Source organism: Sciurus carolinensis, chromosome 18, assembly GCF_902686445.1.
Source record: "Sciurus carolinensis chromosome 18, mSciCar1.2, whole genome shotgun sequence".
In the NCBI taxonomy this organism is placed as follows: domain Eukaryota; kingdom Metazoa; phylum Chordata; class Mammalia; order Rodentia; family Sciuridae; genus Sciurus; species Sciurus carolinensis.
In genome coordinates, this window is record NC_062230.1 from 5753248 (window position 1) to 5771932 (window position 18685).

The following is an 18685-nucleotide window of genomic DNA, read 5'->3' on the forward strand; positions in this document are numbered from 1 at the left end:
CCCCAGTGGGTGTCCACGACGTGCCTGTGCACTGGCCAGTTTGAGCTGGGTGCCTTCCAACTGTTCTCGCAGGGTTAGTAATTCCTCTTCCCGAAGAGCCGCCGCACTGGCCAAGCTGCCCCGCTCCTGCTCCAGCTCAGCGATCTGCGTCGTCCATTTTGCTTCTGACTGCAGTGGTGACCGCGGCAGGAGGGAGACATTGGGAGAATTAAACTGTCCCCTGTCCCCAGCGCCTAACCCGCCTCCCGGCCCCCAAGCCGCAGGAAGCGAGGCCTCTCCATCCCCTGCTCGCTATCCCTGAGTTCACGCCCATCACAGCGGTCAGTGTGGCCTTGGGCAGGACGCTGGGGCCCACCTGGGCAGAGGCTTCCAGGCTGCTGTGCAGGAGCTGCAGCTCCCGTCTGCTGGTGGCAAGTTCTTGCCTCAAACTCTCAAGAATTTCCTGCTGCTCTTGAGTCTGAAAGAGAAGCAAACAGGAGGACCCTGGGCTGGGTGACCGATGGAAGGAATAAACAAATGAAGTCCCCAAGCCGCCAAGGCCAGATGGTGACTCTACTGTAAGATGAAAGCGTGGGGGAGGGGTTGGGGGAGGCGGCACTGGAGACAGTACCCCTTCTGGCTAGGGGAGTGTCAAGGGAGGACTCCTGGGGGCATTTTCTAAACGTCACGCTTGCACCCAGCAACACCGAGTACAGTACAACCAGAACTTAGAAACACCTGCTAGACAGCTGGCCACGGCCTCTCGCCATGGCAACGATCCCTTTCCTGGAATTTTTTTCTAAGGTGTTTTTTAAAGAGTGTGTTGCACCCTTTAGTAGAAATTCACGCTAACTTTTCAAAAAATTATCTAAAAAGAAGAGAAGCTCCCCAAAGGCGTCAGATAGCGAGGGCATTGCTTGGTGAAAGTCCTCTAGGTGACGTATCCTTTTGCTCTGGGTTCTGAGTGCGCAGGTTCCTCAAAGCAGCGTCCGGTTTCGCCCACCTGACCTCCTACTCTGCTGCCAGGCTTCAGACCTGCCTGTCGATCCCCCAACAATGGTGTTCTCTTGACTAAGTCTGTAAGTGTGCACCCGTCTCTCGACTCCCCTCCCTAGGACTCTCCCTGGAACACTACTGCTGATAAACCCCACTGGACTTGGGTCCAAGTCCCTTCGTTACTTCCTGTTCCTAAACCACGTGTGTGCTGTTGACAGTGACCCTTCAAAGGACCCCAGAACGGCCATGGAGCAGCTGACAGAGCTCTGATCTGTGGCCGGCTCGTGGCCTCCCCTCCCACAGCCCTCCTAACCATCCTTCCCGCCAGGCATTTCTCCCTCATGCACCTTCTGCTGGGCCTGGTTGCTCACACGCTCAATGGAACCTTCTAGTTCCTTTTTCTCTCGTTCCAAATCCACCTGGGCTTGTCTGGCCACAGACACCTGTTTGGTCACCTCTGCATTCTGTAAGGGAAGAACAGTGTCTCCAGCTGGCATCTCCTGGGCCTACAGGACATCTTCCATCCAGAACCCATGATCCCATCCAGACTGTGAGTGGCTGGGAACGGACGTGGGAGTCCCTTTCCCGGCCGGAAGGAAGTCAGACTCAAACTGCGACCTTCAGATTCTGCCTCTCAAATGTTTACAAAAATTAAAAAATGGGCAATTCTACGTGGGGCTGGCAGCCAAGATGGAGCTCAAGGTATGGAAGGCAAGGGGCCTTGAGGGGCTGGGGTTCCGCAGAAGTGGGGGCTCTGGGCCTGGAGGAGCCGGAGACCCAGGTAGCTCTCGCCCTGTGGCGGGGTCTGCGGCTGGGGGTGGCGGAGGCCTACCTTCCGCAGCAGGGCGGCGTGGTTCTGGACCAGCTCACTGTACTTCTCCTTCAACTTGCTGTACCGCTGCTCGTTGGCCTGGGCCTTCCCTGCAGGGTCAAGGGCTGGGGTGAGGCATCTGCCCTGGCTGGGACCCTCTGCCCTCCTTCCAGTAAGAAGCGGGGGCCCCAAGAAGCTTTTTATTCCAGGAGCACCCGCCTTCCTTTCCCTTAAAAATCCTACTTAGAGCAACTTCTTTGGAAAGTCATCTTTAAAAAAAAAAAAAAGAATTCACGCCTCCTGGGCATTTCCATCTGTGGGATTCAATCTCCAGGGTTCCCGGCTTTGGTGCTGACTTTTCGTCTTGGGCCTCTGTCCTGCTTCCCCTCTAGGGAAGTGCCCCCTCCCGGGGCGGGTGCCCCATCGTCATCCTCCGCACTCCCTGACTCTGTGGACCCAGAGGTGCCTCACATGGGGCTCTGCTCCTGCTGGATGACAGTGCTCCAGAGGAGCTGGGACCTGTGCTCCCCACCCGGCCCCCAGGCCCTGCCTGGACCGCAGCTCACTCTCGATCTCTGTCAGGCTCCGCTGGGCCTTCTCCGTGTCCTCTCGCTGCTTCCTGAGCTCATCCAGCTCCGCCCGCAGGAACTCACAGTCATCGGCTGCCTGCCGCCCCAGGTGCTGCTGCTCGGCCAACTCCGCCTCCAGCTCACTGACTCGGCCCTTCAGCTGCAGCATGGCCCGCTGGCTCTGCGGGAGGGGCCCGCGTGAGCCGTCTGGTCACCACGCTGCCACAGGCCGGGAGTGCAGAGCAGAGTTTCCAGCTTAGACCAAACCTGGGGGGCCTCCGCATGGCGGGATCCTTGCCCACTGATCCAACCAGCCACAGAGGGAAGAGGTTTTAAAGACCTGGGTCTCACAGGGCTGGTGGGAGGCTTGGGGCACGGTACAGGCCCAGCGTCTGCACCGCACACGAACTGGCTTTGCTCTCTTGTCGTCATTCCCTAAACAAGGCAGTCTAACAACCTTTGCAAAGCATGCCTGCTGTATCATAAGTGATAAATGATTTAAAGGCAGGGAGGATGTCCGTGTCCTATGTCAATGCGACACTGCTTGATATGAGGGATCTGAGCATCTACAGCTTTGGTGTCCACAGGGTGTGCTCGAGGGTATGGAGGGAGGACCCCAGATGCCTCGGTTTCCCTAAGCAGCTGGCTCCCAAGGTCGCAAGAAAGTCGAGCCTTCTGGTCACCATAAACCCAACAGCTAATGGCAGGGGAATCTGGTCCTAGTAGAGTGGCCGGGGGCAGCACTGTTCAAGCTGTAAGGAGGAAGGTGCTGGGCCTGAACCGTGCTTCAGGCCTCCCACCAGCCCTGGCTCTGGAGGGCAGGAATGCAAACAGACACCAAGGGTCCCCAGCCAAGCTCGTCATGGCCATGTGAGAAGAACTGGTCTTCTTCATCACAGCCTCCTAGCCAGGGGGTGACTGGCTACCGCTGCGTCTCCCAGGGACCCTGGTGCCCGGCTGAACATCTGTCCTAAGGGCGCGTGCCGTGGAAAGGCATTCTGCTGGACAAGGGGAGGAGCAGGTGCTTTTGGCTTTGGCGTTTCCACTGACTAACCTGCCTTGGGATGGGGTCCCACTGTGTCCGTGGGACGCGCTTTAATGTGGAAAGGCGTCACCTGATCAGACCCCAGTTCCTACCTCCAGCTTCATGCTCTCCAGCTGTGCCTTCAGCCCGCTGATCTCCCTGTACAGGGCCTCGATCAGGTGATCCCTGGGGAGAGAAGGAGGCCAGGTGCTTCCACCTTTCTTTCCCAAAGGCACCTGGGAGATTGGTGCCGGGGGGTGGGGTGGGGTGGGGGGTGGGGGGGGTGGTAGTGGGATGTTTAAAACGGTGCTAATCTGGGGACAATTCTTTGACACTGTCCCTCCTACAGTTGACCTTCTGCACCCGTGGGTTCGTCCTGTGGATAAAACCAACTGCAGATTGGAAATATTTGAGGAAAAAAGCTGCACCTGTGCTAACAGGTACAGACGTTTCCCCCTCTCATTCTTCCCTAGACGCTACGGTGTAACAACGATGTCCCCAGCATTTGTGCTGTATCAGGCATTTTAAGTCACCTACGGAGGATCTGCACTGCCTGGGAGGAAGTGCGGAGGTTCTGTGCAACACTGACCACCAGATCTTTACCAGGGACTTGTGCATGTGTCGGCCTTGTACCCATGGAGGGTCCTGGAACCACCCTCCCTTGGGTACCAAAGGACAGCCGTGCTCGGTTACCCGGGCCTCAGGGAAGCCCACAGGTGCACAGTCTTTGATCTCCTGGGTAGGGGGCTGATACTCGGAGGTCAAGCCACTCTTCCTCCAAGAGGCCTCAGGATGAAGAGTCCCTCCTGGCTTAGGCGGTGCAGCCACAGCCTGGCTCAACTTAGCCCCCGGGTGATGAGCCGAACGCAGCGTGAACTCACTTCTCATCCTTGTTCATGCCATTCTGGCTGTTGAAATTGAAGGGGTCGCTGCTGAATGAGCTGCCAAAGATGTCATCGAACTTGTTGTCAAATAAATTCTGTGGTGACCAAAAGGGAGGGGAATAAGTCAGAGACTCAGAGAATCCGCGTGTGGGTCAAATGGGTTACTTGCAGGAATGTTCCCTCGCGTGGTGTGGTTCCGACCCTTCTGGGCTCTCCCCAGGAACCACAGAGCAGGCGAGGCTCCTGTTTCTCTTCTGAGAAGGCTGAACCGTCAGGCCCAGCAGCCTCTACCTGTAGTCCCAGCTACTCAGGAGGCCCAGGCAGGAGGATCGCTTGAGCCCAGCAGTTGGAGGCCAGCCTGGGCATCACAGTGAGACCCCCCCTCTCAAAAGTAAGCAGTGTGGCGAGAGCCAGTGGCCTCTCCCACCCCTTCCCTGCACTTGGGGGCAACAGGAAGGGCTGAGTTTCTCCCCTGAGGGTCCTACCTGCTGGGAGGCATCCATGTCCATGAGGTCATCCTTCTCCAGGACGGGCTCGCTGTCAGGGGATGAGGCCTCTGCGGGGATGACCACCACGGGGCTGATGTGTTCTGACAGGGCCGAGGCTCGCAGGAAGTTGGGTGGGTTCTGAAGAGGGGAGACACGCCTTCGACCTGGGCTCAACTGACAGGCCCTGCCATCCTCAGGCAGGACCTCGGGACCCCACAGTGCCTAGGGTGTGGATAGGTGTGCTCACCTCTGGCAGCTGGGGGATCTGAATGAGCCGCTTGAAGTACTGGAGGTTGCTGGAGCGGTGGAAGAGATCTTTCAACCTGGAGGCGGAGAAGGGCCTCAGGGGTGCTGGGTGTCCTCGCCAGCCCCCGGGAGGGGACAGGGCAGCACCCCCCAGCTTCCCTACCCCCTTCCCAGCCCAAATGCACAGGCTGTCAAGGAGATGGTCTCTGTGGTGCCAGGAGTCAATTATGATGTTATGAACAGGGGTCATTTGTAGCCGGTCCTCAGTTATCTGGTGGCCAGGAAAGAGTGATTCTTGCTACAAATCCTGTGGAAGAGGAATCGCTCTTCACCCCTAGGATAAATGCTACTGATTTATCTCCCTAGGAAGGTCTGGCTAAGAGTAACACCAAAGAATTTGATTTTCTCAGAGGACAGATGGACCAGCCACTGGAAAAGGGAAAGGAGCTTCGTTACTAGGGCAGATCTCTTTTCAATGACTGCACCCCGTTTTCGAGCTAAGTATTGTCTCCCTATTAGGCCAGACGCTTTTAGAGGGCAGGGACTGATCCTTACTGAGCTGCACATACCAAAGTCCCAGGCATGGAGGAAAGACTTGTTGAGAAGAATAATCTGTCTACACAGAGTCCTAATCTGGAAGAGTATGAATGTGAACAGAACAACTATTTTCTGCGGTGCTGGGAGTGTAACGGGGCCTTGCACCCGCTAAGCTCTCGCTGACCACTGAGCACAGCCCTGGATGGGAAGCCAACACGTTTTCCTTGTTCTCAAACCTCTCTTCTGAATCTAAACAGTGAAGACTGAGAAACCTGACAACTCAGAGTGCTGTATTCTGAGATGAAAGAGGATCATGGATCCCAGGTCTCCACCTGGCAGCCACACAACATTAACTCTGGCTCAGCCTCATGGACTAAAGCCCTGGGGGTCTCTAGACAGCCTTTCAGACCCTAGGGCTTAGGTTTGTCCCTGTGACGTCGCTGCTGCCTCTGTGGGTGAGGGAAGGTGTGGAGATGTTCTCATAAGCTCAAAGAAAGCGGAAGGAAGTAGGGCCTGCTGGCCACACGTCCCTGCCTTCCTGGGCTGCCGCCAACAGTAACAGCCTCTACTGCTTTTGCAAGCTACCGGAATTTGACATTCCAGGAAATCGGCCCCAGTGCCTGCCCCCTAGGGTTTCACAAGTCATTTATTACAGAACGTGCCCTCAGTGTTCCCTAGTGGAACAGGAGCTGGGAGGTGAGTCCAGCCCTGCACTTGGCCTTTGGTTGCTCCTGGGGAGCCGGCAAGAAAAGCACAGCGTGGGGATGCGGTAGTCATGGTAAAGACGAAGAGTGGGCGGGAAACCCGAGGCCGGTCCTCCCGCCCTCACCGCACCCCTTCCCCGCTCCCCTAATTACTGCAGGGTGAGCCCCACCTCTCATCTGGTCACCAATTTCCACCCCCAAAGGCACCAAGGCCACTCACTCCTCAGCTAGACAAGCTCCTTCTCCTCTGCACCAGGCTTCTTAGCTGGCAAATTCATTCCAGAATTTTTCTAACACTAAATGCTTGTTACGGTTTAGATGTGAGGTGTCCCCAAAGCTCAAGTGCGAGGCGATGCGAGAAGGTTCTGGGTAAGTGACCAGATCCTGAGAGCTGTCACCTCACCAGTGCGGCTGCTCTGATAGGAATGAGCTGGGTGGCTGCAGGCGCTGGGTCGCCGGGGGCCTGCCTTTGGGGTTTGTATCTAGTCTGCAGTGCGGGGGGTGCTCTCTCTCTCTCTCGCTCTCTACTTCCTGGTGCCACGTCCCCAGCTGCTTTCCTCCACTGCACCCTTCCGCCATGATGGTCTGCCTCACCTCAGGCCCCCCCAAATGCAGCTGGCCGTCTGGACTGAGACCTCTGAAACTGAGCCTCCAGATAAACTTTCTTTCCTCTACTTGTTCTCTTCAGGTCTGTGGGTCGCAGTAGTGCAAAAGATGACTGAGAAACAGCACTTGTCAGGTGCTGGGGGCAGAGTACTGGGTCAGAGGGTCCACTGTCAGGTGCTGGGGACAGAGTACTGGGTCAGAGGGTCTACTGTCAGGTGCTTGGGACAGAGTACTGGGTCAGAGGGTCCACAGGAGTAAAGCTACATGGAGAACCCCGTGGAGAACAAACAGGTGAGGGAGAACCTGGGGTGGGGTGTGGCTGGAGGAACGGGATGCAGGGAGGAAACCCTGGCCGAACAAGGGGCCAGGGATGGCCTTTCTGAGGAGGTGGCCAAAAATGACCAGGAGGACTGCAAGGAGAGGAAGCAAGCATAGAGGCCCTGAGGTGGGAAGGAGACTCAGAGAGGCTGAAGCTCTGTGAGCAATGGGGACAAGGTCCAAGAGGGTAGGCGGTGCCCGGTCATGCGCGGCCTTGCGGGCCACAGAGAAGGGCTCGGCTGTACTCTAGCATAGGCAGACCCACTAAGAGCTCTTGAGCGAGAGATCTCGGTTTGACATGCTGAGTGAGGCTGGGTTACAGAGGGTGGGGGTGGAGGTCCAGGGAGTCTGTCAGGCCAGAGGGTCCTGGCAGGAGGCCTGGTGGCTGCAGGATGCACTTGTGAAGGAAGCAAGAAGTCATCTGCAGCGCGCTGACTGAGCCTGACGGTGGACAGGACGTGGGGCTATGTGAGGACACGCGAGCTCCAGATCTTGGGGCTAAAGGGACGGCAGCAGCCTTTATCAAGACAGAAAAGCCTGGGAAGTTGTTGTTTTTTCTTTCTTTCTGAGATTTAAATCTGGTACAGAGATGTCAGATTGAGTACGTGAGGTCAGAATTTAGATCTAAGATACGAGTATTCAGAAGCTGTCTGCATGAAGGGGTCAGACCGGGTGACTTAGGGGCAGGACAGAGATGAAGTCCTGGTGTGGAGCAGGCGATCTCCTTCCAGGGGATTTACTAGGGACCCGGCAGCTCCTCCAGTCGTGGGGAGGTTTGCTGCTGTCCAGAACCTCATCACCTAAACGCAGGTGGCGCAGCCCCTGGCGTGCTGCCCGGAGCACGTGCTCCTGCCTGGACCGTCCTACGGTGGGTCAGGGTTTTCCTGCCCTCCTGCCCCGGAGCCACTTACTTTGTGAACTGCTCCATGAAGCGGTCTCGGTGGCCCTGCAGGGTGTCAGCTGGGAGACCTGGAAGAAAGCGGAAGGAGCATGAGGGGGCAGCAGGCCAGAGCGGGCTCTAGGGGGAGGACTGGCCATCTGGGGTCTGGGCCATTTCTGGCCTGTGACCAGGGGAGCCCTGAGGAGCGTGGGGACACTCTTGCCACTCCAGTTCGTTCCTGAAGGATGAACCATTCTGCCCAGTGTGTGGAGGCAAATCCCTGACCACAGCCATGGCGCTGCCTGAGGAGCCCGGATGGCCCGGGCAGACCCTGGGGACAGGCTTTCCCCTCCCTGGCGTGGCGCATGCTTCAGGCTTCAGGGCTTGGTCACCGGTTGAACTCTGTGACCTGTCACCTCTTGGGGACACTCCCCCGCCATGGAGCTGATTCTCTGAGGGCCCCTTCACCTTCAAGACTGTGGGAATCTGTGTAATTCAGTTACAGATCACAACTAAGTTTTCATTTTATTTTTAAAAATCTAAATTTCAGTCATTTTTGAATGGGTGGGACACTCACTGGGTATGAACACGAATCAGGCATGATCACTCGAGGGGACCAAAGTGAGTGTGCACAGAAAGGAACGTGGTCTCTGTGAGCTTTCTCCCGAGAACACTTGATCCCAGTACCCCAGTCACATCATGATAAAAATGGAAAAAAATAAATAAAAAGGAATTGAGGGGCACTCTCCAGGAAACCTCACCAGTACTCAACACTGTCAAGGTCCTCAAAGACCAAGAGGGGCTGAGAAATTCTCACAGCTGAGACAAGGACACCAAGGACACATGACTCAGTGTTATGCGGTATCCTGGACGGGTGTCTGGGACAGAAGGACCCTGTACAAACTGGAAATCTGAGTAAGTATGGACTTCAGTCAGCAAGGTATGCACAGCGGTTCACAGGTTGTGACGGATGCATGCCGTAACATGGGGACAGGAGCGGGAGCTGCCTGCGAGGTAAAGGGGAATCCTCTGTGCTGTCTTGGTGACTTTTCTATAGATCTAAGACAAAGATAAACGTTTATGAGAAAAAGCATAAAGAAGTTGAGTGTCTGCAAGCTGAACATCAGGAGAGCAAAACGCTTCCAACGAAGTGCTCTGAGACCCAAGGCCCTGGGAGCACCACTGGACCTTGAGACCAAGGGTGATGGCAGTCTGCGCCAGTGTTCCAAAATCTGAGAAATTCCGAAGCCGGAAACGCTCTGGACCCGGCACTGTGGATGAGGCATGCGCAGCCTGTGCCCATCTAAAGCCCCTGTGACTCTCCCCGCCACACAGTTCCCTGCCATCACGGGCGTCTCACAACTCGCTCTGCCTTTAGAGAGACCTGTGGGCCCAAGTAACTGCCCACCTCTCCTCCTGTCTCCTACGGCACAGGAACCCAGGGAGATTCTGCTGCACGGCTGCGCTCGACCGCACCTTAGAAACGATGAAAAGCTCATCGGTGTCAGCTTCTGAGCACCTCTCCCTTCTTCTCTTGGGGTCTGATCCACCTGGGGCTCCCTGCAGGGCTGCCCTTCCACCCAAAGCCTTTCTAATCCCAGAACTGCAAATTCCCATCTCCCTCCCACGAAGCCACTGAGTTCAGAGTGGCGCTGCTTCTCTGACCCTGTCCAAACAGCCAGATTCCGCACTTGTCAGCGACCACTGTTAGGGAGTGTCCCTCATCCCACATTTCTAAAATGTGGCCTTCTGTGCCGTAAAACCTTGCTGGTGTCCACGCACATAGAGATTTTTCTTGGTTTTCCTCATGCAGACTGTTCCTGTACATCCTCCATGGTGGCGACCCTGCAGTGTGGCCACAGGAGGACACAGGGATCTGCATGGAACGGTGAGATCTGAACCCCCTAAAGCAGACCCTGGGCCTGGCACAGTTTAAAAGAAGAAGCACACAAGGCAGGGGAGCAGCTCAGGGGCCAGCAGGCACTTTGTCCACCTGAGGACCGGGTTCCAGCCCCATCACCGCAAAACAAACGAACCAGCACACAAAAACGTGAACTTCAACAGGAACGGTAGTTTCCAAAATACTCTCTGCTGGGACCAGCAGCCAGGCAAGGGACAGCCCCACTTACAGAGGCGGCTCTGTTTTACGTATCTCTCCATAAAATTCCATCTGTACGAAGGGATGGTGTTATAAGTGGTTTGGAAATCACTGCCTTAGCTCACAGGGGCCGAGGCCAGGGTGCTGTCCTTTGGGTGGGTCCTAGAATACATGATGTCCTTGAGGAGCAGAGATGCAGCAGAGCTGGAGATGGACTACAGGACCATCCTGGGACATGGCAATGGCTTGCCAGGAGCTGATTTTGCCCACCAAAATTTAGATCCCTGCTCTTCCATTTTCATTCTCTCTCTTTGTTTTTTTGGTGGTACTGAGGATGGAACCCGGGCACTCACCCACGCTGGGCAAGTGCTCTACTGCTGAGCTAGAGCACAGCCCTTTCCATTCTCGATGGCCAGGAGCTCCAGGGACTTTTGAAACAAGCAGAAGCCAAGGGCCTGTGGCTGGGCTGCACTTCTCCAGGGACATCCTTAGGCTGGGATCCACCTCCCAGCCCAAGGCTCACGGATAAAGACCCAGCTGGTGTACTCACAGGAGTGGAGTTTGAAGAGAAGCTTGACGGTGTAGTCATAGAGGTGGCTGCAGTCCAGGATGACCTGGATCAGCGGCGCGAGGCGGCACTGCCCGGCGGTCGTCACTGACACGGAGCGGGACATGTCCAGGGAGTTGAACACTGGAAATCAAAGGGGTGAAAGCAACAGAGTGAGGCAAGGACAGGTGGCCTCTGTCTGCAGAGGCGCAGAGGAGGGCCCAGCGTGGAGCCAGGGCCACTTCTGTGTGCGTCACTCCAGCTAATTCACTTAGCCCTCGCAGCACTCCTAGTGACAGGGGGTCTCCCTGTCATTCAGGTGAAGAACCAGATCCTATGTCACTGGAAAGTGGTCACAAAGCCAAGAAGCGTCGTGCTGAGAGTTAAAGATTCACCAGCGAGCCGACGTGGTCACCACGGCTAGGCCAGGCACCTCTGCCCCTGACGGCCAAGATGTTTGGTGTGCAATCAACAGGTGGCCGAGGCTCCTCTGTGTGCACAGCCCTGTCACAGGCTGGGCAAGAAGAGACCTGCTCGTGCCCTGGGACAGTCCCTGGAACGCAGAAGAATCCCTTTCTTCCCGACCCTTCCCAAGTCTGATCAGAAAGGCCTGACACGTTCCGGAGCTTCTGATCTGATGGGGGACGGGCGACTGACCCCGGGCAGCCCTCAGGCTTATGAGGCGTCAGAACTCCAGGAGTGAAAGGAGCGGTGGAGCCGACCAGGCAGGCCCTCCGCTCACACACGGGCCTGGCCTGATGGCCTGGCTTTGGAAGCACCACGCCTGGTGGCTGGTAGCAGCCAGCAAGCAGATCCGGAGGTGAAGAAGGGGATCTTCGGCTGTGGCTTCCCAGTGGCTCGCTGCAGGGGTTCTTGGAACATTTCAAAGGGAGATGTGCAGGAGCACCAACCAAGGAGCTGGGGAGTCCATGGGGGTCAAAGGCGCATCCAGGTCTGTGGGGAAGGGCTGCCTGAACTCCCCCCACTTCTAGAGAGGAAGTGGCTCCGCCAACTCCATATTCCAGGGATTCTCTCCACACTTATCCCCTGCCCAAGTTCCTGACCCAGGAACTGGATGCCTGGCTGCAGACCCTCATCTCTGCCCCCAGTCAGACCGGTCACCCTTCCTGCCCAGGTTGCCCATGTCCCTGGAGACACTGCCCATGGCAGAACAGGACACGGCTCCCTGCAGCTCCAGTGCACGGAATGGCCAGAGCTGTGCGTGCTCTTCCTCCTCTGGTTGCACGGTTCCCGGGTAACTGGGTTAGTTTGGCAGCTGTAAAAAAAGCCCCAAATTGCTCTGATTGAAAGGCGGCTTTTCTTCTTGACACAAATTAAAAGCAGCTGTCGGCGCAAGGCGTCCATCCTCAGGTGTCACTCTGGTCCCTCTCCAGGGCTGCGTGTGGCCTTCTTGACGCCGTCTGGACACGGCCCTGGTGCCCGCACCATCTACAGCAGTGTGAGCGTGGCCAAGGCACTCGCCTCTGCCTCCAGGTGCTTCTGTGAGGCTCACACCTCACAAGGGGCTCATGAACCCTCGAGAGTCTCGTGTGAAGTGTGCGGCAGCTCTTGGCTCTGACGTTGAAAAACTCCTAATGTCTGGCTCAAGTCCCCATGTCCCTGTTCTGTGTCCATTGGTCTGGGGTAGGGTTGGGGTCATGGTGGTTTTCAAAAGCCCCCTGGGTGACTTTAACACGCAACCAGGGTGGAAACAATCTGCTAGCCTGGTGGCTGTCGGACGTTCGCGTGCGTCAGAATGCCCCGGGGCAGCGCCACCCGACAGACTTCCGTGATATTGAAATGCTCTGGACACGACGTCCAACATGTCAGTCACACGTGGCTACTTGAAACGTGCCCAAAATATGGCTTGTGCAACTGAGGAGTGGACTCTGAGGTGTTATTTAATTGCAACCAATTTAAATACAGACGCTCCTCAGTCGGGGTTGGGGTTACGTCCTGCTAAGCTGAGAACATTCTGAGCTGGGAATGGGCTTGCTGCAGCTGACCTAGTCCACGTTCGGCTCAGCCCAGCCCCCTCAGTGCTCGGGACACCACGTCAGCCCTCAGCTGGGCAAAATCACCCAACAGAGCCTGTTCGATGCGCAAGTGCTGAACATCTCATGTCATTTATTGAACGTTACGTTGAACATGCAGGATGGAAAGATTCTAGGATGTGCTTTCGCATCACTGTGAAGTGAACAATCCCCAGTCCCACCATGGGAACTTGGGGACCGTCTCTGCTCCTGTGTGGCTCCCCTTTTGGATTGTGCAGGCCTGGGTGGGAGGGAGACCTGTTAAAACACAGGCTCCGGGCTCCACCTGCACAGACACTGGCCGAGCAGGTCTGTGGCAGGGCCTGGGAATCTCATTTTGACACATTCTCAGGTGATGCTGATGCTGCTGGTCTGGGGACCACACTTTGAAATGACAAGTTTCAAAATAAATGTTAACTGCAACTTGCTCCTACTTCCCACAGCGTCAAAAGCCAGTGGCTCCCTCCTGTGGTACTGGTCAGGACACACCAGGGTCACGGACTGGGACTTAGAGGCTCATCCTGACACCTTCTCCTGATTTCTGCGGCACTCAGGTGTAGGCACCTGGGTTGGGGTGGAGTGGGGACATATGCGACAGAGGGATCTCGATTCCAAACCAACGCTCTCTCAAGGACACGAAAACACAGGGCATCTGAACATGAGAGGTTCGGGAAAGACGTGGGGCTCAGACGTGGGAGGTGTGACCCTAAGACTCCGTTTAACACATTTACCCCAAAGTCCCCACAGTCTTGAGCTGGAAGCTGCTGTCACACAAACTCTGTTCTGTGACTTCTTCACTGCTGCATATCCTTTTTCTGTTGAGTGCTTGCTGTATACCAGGCTGAGAGGAATTCCAGGTTTTGAGGAGCAGCTCGGCATCTTGAAGGAACAGTGAAGGTCGCGAGTAATGGTGGAAACCGGGGCTCGTGAGGTGGGGCACCCCACTCACTCTCCCAGACCACTCCACTCTTCTAGACACGGTCTCCTCCTTTGCTTACTCCGAGCGCACGTGTCTATCAGGAAGTGCCAAGACTGAACCACATGACCTGCTTTCCCCTGACCACCGCAGTGGTGGCAGGCAGCGAGACTGCTGGGGCGGGGTTTGCATCCGCCAAGCAGCCTCTACGCTGGAGATGTCAATTCCTGAGGGTGTCCATTCCTAGAACATAACCCATACCTGTTGCTGAGGTTTGGTTTAGTGCCCCACAAAGGCCCACGTGTGAAAAGCATGGTCTCCAGCCTCTGGTGCTGTGGAGAGGGGTGGAAGCTTTAAGGGGTGCAGCCTACGGGGAGGAAGTCAGGTCATTGGAGGCATGCCCTTGAGGGGGATATTGAGACCCCAGACTCTTCCTCTTCTGCTTCCTGGCCACCATGAGGCGAATGGGCCACCTCTGCCATATGATGAATTCCTCCTCTGCTCCCACCACGATGTACTGTGTTGCCACAGGCCCAAACCATAGGGCCTAGTGACCATGGACTGAAATAGTAAGCCAAATGTAGTTTTCCTCCTTATAAGTTGTTAATTTCAGGTATTTTGTGACAGTGGAGAAAAGCTGACTAACAAACCCACACTCAAATCTTGCATGTTCTAAGCCCAGTGCAGTGGCCTGTAATCCCAGTAACTTGGGAAGCTGAGGCAGGAGGATTGCAAGTTCAAGGTCAGCCTCCAAAGCAACTTAGTACGACCCTGTCACAAAATATAAAGAGGACTGGGGATGTGGCTCAGTAGTTAAACACCTCTGGGTTTAATCCCTAGTACCAATACATACATACATACATACATACATACATACATACATATATACATAAAAGAAATAAATCTTGCACATTCTAGAGCCAAACATAAATGAGTTCTGAATTGCCTGTCTGGGCTCTTCCCTCCTATGCTAAATAATTAAGTCAGCCACAGAAATTAATACCTGTTCATGTACCATCACGCAAACAATTAGGGAGATTAGGGAGTATATAAAAAATACTCCTAGGGCTGGGCTGTGGCTCAGTGGCTCACCTAGCACACGGGAGAAACTGGGTTCGATCCTCAGCACCACATTTAAAATATAAATAAATAAAATAAAGCTTAAAAAAACACTGCTGGGCCCACCCACACCACTCCCCTCACTGACTGGAAATGGCGCAGGCAGGGATCTACTCCACAGATTTTTGTTTCCGGGCCTCTGCCCACTTCATGGAAGGCCCTGCTGCTGCGGGTCTCTGGTTCCTTCGTCTCCCCACATGCCGTTTCCCGGGGTCCCTAGGGCTGCTCTGACCACATCCTAGCTGGGCTGACTGGTCAAAGCATGGCGCGTGGCCTGCCCCGCCGCAGGCTTAGACCGGCGCTGGGTCAGAACAGGACACTAGGAGGCATGTGTCGCACAGGTCAACTCGCTGAAGGGAGCTGGAATCCAGGCGAGCCGCCTACGCGTCCCCTCGCTGAGAAGGCCAAGCCTGAGTGAGAACACCCGTCCTCTTTCCATCAGCACTTGTGAGAAACACCTCGAATCTCAGCACCTTGTCCTTCCATCGCCCAGGGAAGGAGCCCAGCTGGGAGGTGAGGGGAAGAGAGACCCCGGAGGAGGGAGGTGCCAGCCGCTGAGGGTCTGGAGGCCCCAGAGCGCTTGGCAGGGTGGCCAGCTACACCTGGTAGCACAGTAGGACGTCGTGAGCTGCCCCCGTGGACTTGGGTGACAACCCAGCTTGACCAGCTTTACCCCATGGCTGCAGTTAAACAGCAGGCACGAGGCCTTCCTCCTGGAAGAAATCAGACCTGAGCAAAGGCCCAGCTCTGATGGCAGACGGGCCAAAGGACTGGCTGGGGCTGTGGCCACAGTCCACTGGCTGTCAGCGAGCTAAGACCTGTCCTGGTGGCCTGGGCTTTAGGAAGGAGGCAGCGGTACGCGTTTTCTGCTCTGATTCGGAATCACTGGCTTCAGTACAGGCGCTTCAGCCCCTCCCTGAATCGAGAGCGCAGAGACAGGGGTGAGCAGCTGCACCCTCCTGCCGGTGTGCTGGGCAGCGGAAGGGAGATGGCTGGCAGGGGCCGAGAGGGGAACCAGGCGGGGACACGGTAACTCTGGGGGCCCAGGTGAGACGGAAGGGAAGAGACTCACCGGTTTGGAAGAGGTTCAGTTCACACTCCAGGTAGTCAAACATCTCCACTGTTAGCTGGAAACTGACCCAAGAAGAGAGGAACTCGGAGTCCCTGTCGTGGTGTGTGTGGCTCGAGCCCGGGCCTCTCACAGGCTGGGCCCGGGCTTAACCGCTGGGCTCCACCCGGCCCCAGGCCAGTCTCTGACCTGCCCACCCCCCACCCCCGCTCCAAGCCCGGGCACACACGTGAGCACTAACGCACATGCACACACCTGGCTGCCACCTCGGCTCTCACCAGAGTGGGCACTCAGGCCATCTGAAGACCAGGAAGGACAAAGAGCCCCCAGTGACGCGGGGAAGGGGAAGGACAGGCGCCAGGGTCGGGTGGGAGCCCAGGGTGAGGCAGAGGGAAGCTGGGGAGTGGGTGCCAGGCAGTGGCTCTGGATGGCACAGTGGGAGGAAGTGGTTGTCAGACACCCAGGAGCGTCAGTCCCCACCCCAGCCTCTGCCCCTAGCATCAGGCCCTCTGTGACACTAACGGGAAGTGACAAATGACAATTGCTGTTGTCCCCCTGGGCCCAGGGCATGAGGACTGCCTCTTACAAGTTGTTGACGTCACTTTCTCCAGCCTCATCCAGCTGTCGGTCACTCATCTGAAGGTTGCATGGGAACCTGGGGTTCTGGAAGGGAGGCAGAGGACGGAGGTCAGAGGCCACCGAGCCAACAAGCCATCCGCACCCAGCGGAACACAGCAAGCCCACAGGTGCCTGGGCTCCTGGGACGCACACACGGATGCCTCGACGGACTCAGCAAACACCCAGCATCCATGCCAGAGAGGACGGCTCCACTCCACCCTCTGAGTGAGGAGAGGGCTCCCCTTGCACTCTGAGCTCTGGAACATTCTGCACACGCTCTCCTGTGAAACCCTGCGCGTGACAGCGCTTGCCTATCAATCATCCACCAGTCGTGGGGCAGGGCTATTAATTTATCCTGTCCATTCTGACTCCGATCCAGCCTTCCTGCTGTCCTCTGCCTGGAGTTGCTGCTCTAAGCTCAGGGACAGTAAGGTCATCCTCTCCTTAGCTTTTGAAAAACATCATTAGAAAAATAAACTCCATGGCAGGAAAATATTATGTAATGCAGCCCCAAAGCTGAGAGAAATCTTTCGAGAGCTACATCATTCTCTTCATCCATGGGGTCTGTCCAGAGTGGATGGACCTGGAGAGCCAGGAGAGTCACAGAGAGATGGGGCCACTCCACCAGGGGCTTCCAAATTCCAGAGCAAAGACCCCAGGCTGCGAAGATGGGACCCCAGAGCTAAAGGGGGTGGGGTGGGGAGTCCGTCCTTCTGCTTCATCTCACCCCAGAGTCTTCAGCAACGGTGCTGCTCATGTGGTCCAGCACCATCTAGAACTTGCTAGAAATGCCCGCCCAGGCCCCCCCAGCTCTACTGAATCTGAGTCTGGGGAGAGGTCCAGCGCCGTGTTTCCTTAGCCTCAGGTGACCGGCCAGGCAGGAGCACAGCCTGCACGTGACGGAGCCTCTGCGTGGCAGCATGGTGGGGACAGGCCTGGGCAGAGGGGCAAGGGCCTATGCCCCTGGCCAGACCCTGCAAGGCCTTGATGGGCCTTCCTTCATCTTCCCGACAGCCTGAGGGGCAGAAATAGTGACTTCCGTTTTAGGACCGAGGAAACCGGGATTGGCTGTGAGTCACGTGGGCCGGAGCAGAAGCCCAGACGTGGCACACTCCAGGTCAGCCCTGGGTGCAGAGGTACACTGGGCAGGGGCTGGAGGTGCAGGCCGGAGTGGGAGTCAGAGTGGTGCAGGGTCTTGTCTTGGAGGGGCTGAGCTGACCTGACTCGCTGCCCTGGGGGGAGCTCGGCACTGGCGTTCCCGTAGGTACGGGTGCTCATGGGCAGGGGACTTCTTCACAACTGACCCGGCCTGTTCCAGCCACGAGATGCCTGTCTGTGCCTGCTGCAGCTCATCACTGGTTCCTGCCACCTCCTGGTCACTACCCAGGACTCACTCTGGTCCCTGGCATCCAGGTCACTGCCTTCCCGTGTGCCAAGACCCACACGCTGCCATACAACCCCAGGCCACCTCAATTCCGGTACCTGTGCCTCCGCCCACCTGCTCAGGACCTGCCATGGCTAGAGCTGCCTCTCTACCGACTCCGCCATCGCAGACCCTCACCCTGGCTCTACATCCAGGTCCTGCCCTGCTGTCCTCTCTGCCCTCGCATCCACCTGCTCCTCCTGCTCTGTCTCAGGGACGTCCCACGCCTACATGCTTGCTCTCCTCCTAGCCTCTCTGCCCCCTGGACACCAGACTGGAGCCCGGGTCCCTCCTCCCGTGCTCCTGTGGTCCAGCTGCTGTCTCCCACCACACTGCTACTGAATCTGCTGGGCTTAGACCCTCGTCACGTGCTGTATACTAGGACCAGCTTAAGCAAACGTGCCTGGACACCTGGAGTCACTGTGCATTCACGCTCTGGGTCCTCAGCACCCATCTGAGTCAGCTCGGGCTGCAGACAGGACAGCTGAGGTAACAGACACTGACTCCTCACAGTGCTGGACGCCGGGAAGCCCAAGATCAAGGTGCAGGCAGGTTTGGCTCCTGGTGAGGGCCCTCCTGGTTCTGTCCCCACATGGCAGGGAGAAGTAAGCTCGCTCCTCTCTCACCCCAACGTGAGGGCTCCACCCCCACGAACTGTCACCTCCAAAGGCCCCTAATGCCACCTCCTGGGGGCCTGGGGCTTCCAGATGTCCATCTGGGGGCCACAAACGTTCAGTCCATAACCGCCCCTTCGTGGTCCTTGCTATTGCCCTACCTGTTCACCTTCCGTCAACAGCTGTTCCCCTCTCAGGCCTGGAAT

General features: G+C 56.7%; 1 protein-coding gene across 4 annotated transcripts in view; it reads right to left on the reverse strand.

The window, feature by feature from the left end:
- Hip1 (huntingtin interacting protein 1) overlaps positions 1 to 18685 on the reverse strand; it is a 138878-nt gene that overhangs the window by 17680 nt on the left and 102513 nt on the right. For 3 of the 4 annotated variants that reach the window (XM_047533326.1, XM_047533329.1, XM_047533328.1), the window contains exons 6-18: positions 16411 to 16487; positions 15828 to 15889; positions 10691 to 10831; positions 8074 to 8131; positions 4999 to 5074; positions 4749 to 4889; positions 4261 to 4358; positions 3493 to 3565; positions 2353 to 2536; positions 1808 to 1896; positions 1323 to 1439; positions 356 to 457; positions 25 to 168 (exon numbers count right to left, since the gene is read on the reverse strand). In XM_047533326.1, the coding sequence (XP_047389282.1) occupies positions 25 to 168; positions 356 to 457; positions 1323 to 1439; positions 1808 to 1896; positions 2353 to 2536; positions 3493 to 3565; positions 4261 to 4358; positions 4749 to 4889; positions 4999 to 5074; positions 8074 to 8131; positions 10691 to 10831; positions 15828 to 15889; positions 16411 to 16487 (1362 nt within the window). The remainder of the gene's footprint in view (positions 1 to 24; positions 169 to 355; positions 458 to 1322; positions 1440 to 1807; positions 1897 to 2352; positions 2537 to 3492; positions 3566 to 4260; positions 4359 to 4748; positions 4890 to 4998; positions 5075 to 8073; positions 8132 to 10690; positions 10832 to 15827; positions 15890 to 16410; positions 16488 to 18685) is intronic. The other variant, XM_047533327.1, reaches the window with a different exon arrangement.